Source organism: Ovis aries, chromosome 15, assembly GCF_016772045.2.
Source record: "Ovis aries strain OAR_USU_Benz2616 breed Rambouillet chromosome 15, ARS-UI_Ramb_v3.0, whole genome shotgun sequence".
NCBI lineage: Eukaryota > Metazoa > Chordata > Mammalia > Artiodactyla > Bovidae > Ovis > Ovis aries.
This window is the reverse complement of record NC_056068.1, coordinates 44,257,887-44,263,223: the sequence shown is the minus strand read 5'-3', so window position 1 is coordinate 44,263,223 and position 5,337 is coordinate 44,257,887. Positions and strand designations below refer to the sequence as shown.

The following is a 5,337-nucleotide window of genomic DNA, read 5'->3' as shown; positions in this document are numbered from 1 at the left end:
AGTACAAACTGCACTTTAATTAAGTACATGTGCACACTTTCGGGCTTCCCAGGTGGTGCTAGTGATAAAGAACCCACCTGCCAATGCAGGAGACGTAAGAGATGCGGGATCAGTCCCGCATCTGGGTCAGGAAGATCCCCTGGAGGAGGGCATGGCAACCCACTCCAGTACTCTTGCCTGGAGAATCCCACGGACAGAGGAGACTGGCGGGCTACAGTCCGTAGTGTCACAAAGAGTTGGACATGACTAAAGCAACTGAGCAAGCACACACACACACGTGCAGTTTCTTACACAGATTCTATATATACACATAGTCTGTGTGTTCAACAGGTACATACATAATTATCAAATGTGGAGCCACCAAACTTTCCGTGTAAAGAAAAGCTCATAATAATTAGTGTCATGGGGTCCCACATTGATCACTCAAGGCTGAGTTAACTTGGATTCATATATCTGAGCATGTCCAGCAGCTTTCTGGAACTAGTCCATGTGAAGTCAACTTGTGAGGAGTCATAACAGCAATAACACTGTGCGAAAGGCAAAAAGAGGGGTGTCTGAGGGTCTGAGGCAGTGTTAAAACTCTCAGCTTCACTGGAGCTCTCGGCGACTGCTGAATGGGGTGAGGTTTGCAGCACCTGGACAGTCTTTGTAGACCTCTGCTCTACACCGTGGGCTGAGTAGAGAGCTGCCTGAGGAACCCCAGAACCTGATGGAGCCCCTGACTGAACTTCAATTTCCTCATCAGTAAAATGAGAGCTGACTGGCTTCCCTGGTGGTCCAGGGTTAAGACTGCATTTCCAATTCAGGGAGCATGGATTCAATCCATGGTTGAAGAACTAAGGTCCCACATGCCAGGTAGTATGGCTGATGAATATATAAATAAATAAATAAAAACATAAAAATGAGAGCTGGGAACTGACCACATCTACATCTAGAATTCCTTTTTTCTTCTTTTCTCTACAAAGGGAACCAAAGCCAAAAAAAAAAAAAAGAGAGAGAGAGAGAGATTATGAGTTAGCCCTTAGAACTGACTGATATTTCCAGAAAGAAAAGTCAGTTAAAGGCACTTCTGGGGACAGTCATTATATGTTATTACCGTGGAGCTAAATCAAGTCACAGTACAGGTTCCAAAACTAAAGGTCTGTGACAAACCTTGGCTCATTTCCTACATGGAAATTTGAAAAGTTTCCCGAATTTTGTGAAGCCACTATTTATATAAGCTGCAATTGATCACATTACACCACAGTATGGACTGGGCACTGTGCTGGGCACCTCTGAGACCTCTCTGCCTCTCTCTACCTGTCCTTCAGCCAAGAGCAGACAACCAGCAAATTCCTAGAACCTGACATGCTTTGTAGAGAACATCATTTGCTTGCACAATGTCAAGGGCATTTCTAACTTGCTTCTCATCTGTGAAATATGAGCTTAAATAACTCCTCTTCTTGTCCTCAGAGAAAGCTCTGAGGATGTGGTCAGAGTGTGGTTGTCTCAGCAAGGGCTCTGGATTCCACGAAGCCAGGGTCTGGGTGGTGATGAGAAGGGAGGACCTCGGCAGTACCGTCCTCCTGATTCAAGGGTGCAGCACGTCCTCCATGAGACTGGACCTCAGCCTCTTCAACCTCTTGGCACAAGGGCCCCTGCAGATCATCATAGCCATCTAGGATGAACTGGAGCCATTCCAGCTGCCTCAGAAGCTCTGTGACAGCTGCTTGATTGTCCCTACAACATCAGAGGAGGAGCTGGTCCAGTTTGCCCTCTGCCAGCAGGGCCACATATAAGGACCCACTCTACAGCTCACATATGGTATCACCAAACCAGCCTGGGAACAGGGTGCCAGTGGTCTAGTCCACCACCATTTTTCCGGCCAGGGTTATCTCTCCTATGCCAGCTGACCCCTGTAGCGCCACTCTGGGTGGGACCTGGAAGGGCTCTTCTTATGGATCAAATAGAGCCCCCACTGTGACAGAGTCCAGCTCCAGCTCCCAGCTGGGGCAGGGAGATGAGTCTGGGCTCCCTGAGCTGGGCATGGCCACTGGAAGGAGCTGGTCATGGTTGCCATTGTCGCCCCCTTCTTGAATCTCCTGTAGGTGGCGCACATGCTCTCCCATCCATAATCTGTGCTAGACAAGTGGGGTGTTAGGTAGTGAGAAGGGAATAAACAGAGAGTAACGCTGGCCTCTGTCCTTTATTCTTATCTTCTGTGTTCCACTCTGAAGATTATACTTCTAGCAACATGGAGAGGGCCCACTTCAAGTATGTGTATGTGAGTGTGTGTGTGTATGTGTGCCTGTGCATATATGCATGTGTGGTGTGCTTGTGCCCAGCTATATGAGTGTGCAAGGCTGTGTTCTGTGTGTGTGTGTGTGGGGGGGGTGTTCGTGCAGTGTGAGTGAATCCTTATTTCCCCACATACTCATGAAAGTGTGCTATGAAAGTTTGTGTATTTTTGCACACACGGCATCAGCATGTATCTTTGTAAAAATATGTGTATATGCAAAAGTCACTGTGTGTGTGAATGTCTGAGTGTTCACGTGAAATGTCCCCACGTGAATTGGTGAGGTCAGAAAGAGGAGAAAGGGAAACTGGAGAATGGCGACTTCATAGGAGCCCATTCCTGGTAAAGGTAAGCCAAGTGCTAAAGATAAACCGTCTTCTGAGCAGGAGCCCCCCAGCTCCTGGTCTACAGAACCCTCCTGTCTCTGTGTTAGAGGAGCTCTCAGGCAAGAAAGGAGCCTGTGGAGGAAGCCCTGGTTCCACAGACCCTCCGTTCTCAACCAGCACCCTAGAAGGGATGGGGGCTGTTTAGGCGACATGACTGCCCCACCCTCTAGGGGGCATCAGTCCACTGGTTCCTTGTGAGAAGCAGCCTGAGCTGCCTGTATGAGAGAAGCTGGAGAAAGGTGTGAGCCCACTGCTCGAGGCTGCTTCTTCTAGTTAGCAGAAATACCTTCACCAACACCACCCCCAACTTCTAAGCTGCTCATACTTTCTCCTCCTCTAGTATGACAACTGGAGACCAGGAGGGCATTATAACCATAAGATACACTAGTCTTTCTATTGATAAATACCTACCCTCCACCCCGCAGTGATCATGAAGCAGAAGATAGATGGGCCCCAGGCTGAGGACCTGAAGTCTGTTCCCTGTGGACAGATGTGTGCGTATATGCTCTGTTGCTCAGTTGAGTTCAACTCTTGAAATATAGCAACTTCATGGACTATAGCTCACCAGGCTCCTCTGTCCATGGAAGTTTTCAGGCAACAGTACTAGAGTGCGTTGCCATTTCCTACTCCAGGGGATCGTCCCAAACCAGGAATTGAACCCACATCCCTCCCATCTCCTGTATTGGCAGGCAGATTCTTTGCCACTGAGTTTCCTGGGAATCCCCTGTGGGCAGATACTCCAAGATAAACAAAATAGCAGGGGCAGAGAGGAGCCAAGTCCTGCCCAGATAAAAGATAAAGAAAATACATATTTCTCAATTATTGAGGTCAAGGAGACTTTCCCAACCACCCATGCACAGAAAAGTTCTTGGGAGGCTAAAAAGGGAGAGGGTGTCACCCCATAATAGATGGTGTCAAGCTTCCCACAGGCCTCTGCACTGGAATCCACCTTGGCTAAGAGTGGAGGACCCTGAGGTATACCAAATACAGACTCAGAGCCAGGCAGAATAAGATGATTGGCCAGAGGAAACCCAGAAGAAATGCCCCATATAAGATACACAGAAGCACAACTCTCCCTGACCCCATCCATGTGTGCCTATTTACACGTACTTTTTTTACTTCCTGATAAACACTTGTTTCACTGTTTTCCATCTCTTTGTTGAAATTCATTTCTACAAAGCAGACAAGCCAGGGCCTTGCCAGTAGCCACTGGCCCTCATGGTCTAGTGGCTGGAATTCAGAGCTCTCATTACCGTGGCCTGGCTTCAATCTCTGGGAACTGAGATCCTGCTTCCTGTTACTGCTAACCAAGTCAGTCAGAGCCTTCAGCTCAAGGCCACTAGGACCCTGAGGCACTGGGGCTCCCAGGCAAGGGCAGAGGGCAAGAGTGAGAGAAAGTAGGAATTATAGGCTGGGGGGAGGGTAGTCTCTGGAAATACCATGAACCAAGGAAGAGTCCCAAGGCCTCCTCTGCCCCCTGCTGCACTCGCCATCCCGACAAACGTGGCTGATCTCCAACAGGTTCACAACCATCGAGACCCTGAGCACAATTTTCACAGCCTCCTGAGCTCCATACATTACTTTAGAGTCAATGCAAATCCCATCTAAATTCATCTTTATGAACTTAATACAAAACCCAGACCCATTACACTCATAAATTTAAATACAAAAATCCTAAACAAAATATTAGCAATCTGAACCCAATATTGTGTGGAAGAAGTAATATGTAGTAAACAAATTGGGTTTAGCTCAAGAATGGGAGACTGTTTTAATTTTTTTAATCTACGAATATTAATCTCATTAAAAATTAAAGAAATAAAATGTATAATCATAATTGAGCAAAAAACTATAAAATTGAAAACTATTCATAACTATTTTTAAGAAATTTTCTTAGTGAACTATTGTAGAGAATTCCTTAAACTCATTAGGAATTGTAGAAATTACTTAACTTCATTAAAGGAACCTACAAAAATACCCCCAGGAAACACTATTCAAATGGGTAAAGATTAGAAAAAGTATTATTCCCTTTAAAATCAGGACCAGAACAGGCACAGTTGCAATCAGCACTTTAATTCTATTGTTCTGGAGTCTGTAGCCAGCACAATAAAAAAAAGTGGGGAGAGGGGAAGGACAAAGGTATAATGATTAGGAATGAAAAAATGAAAGCTATTTTGTGCAAAGAATGATCATCTGCATAGAAAACAAAAAAAATTAATAGATAAATTATTAAAAATGACAGGTGAATAGAGCTGACAGATGATTAACTGTTGCAGTTTTATGAATTAGCAATAAAAAATTAGAAAATATGGTTATAAATGCAATATCTACAAAAGTAACAAAAATATAAACAACAAAATATGTGTACACTGTACACAAAAAAAATTATAAAATCTTACAGAACTACATCAAATAGGGCCTAAATAAATTACATATCATATGCACAAATAGGTCAACTTAATATCACAAAGTTGTCAGTTCAGCTCTAATCTTTAGAGTCAATGCAATCTAAATCCATCAAATTTTACAAATTTATAAAAACAAAAGTAAACAAGTGGGACCTGATTAAACTTAAAAGCTTTGGCACAGCAAAGGAAACTATAAGCAAAGTGAAAAGACAACCCTCAGAATAGGAGAAAATAATAGCAAATGAAACAACTGACAGAGGATTAATTTCCA

General features: G+C 44.5%; 1 protein-coding gene across 1 annotated transcript; it reads right to left on the bottom strand.

Moving 5' to 3' along the window:
- Positions 1-1,230: 1,230 nt before the first annotated feature.
- NLRP10 (NLR family pyrin domain containing 10) lies at positions 1,231-4,239 on the bottom strand. Its single transcript, XM_027979843.1, is given in 5 exon segments — positions 1,231-1,307; positions 1,310-1,324; positions 1,327-1,627; positions 1,629-2,115; positions 4,148-4,239. Coding segments are annotated over 5 exon segments (972 nt in total).
- Positions 4,240-5,337: the final 1,098 nt, after the last annotated feature.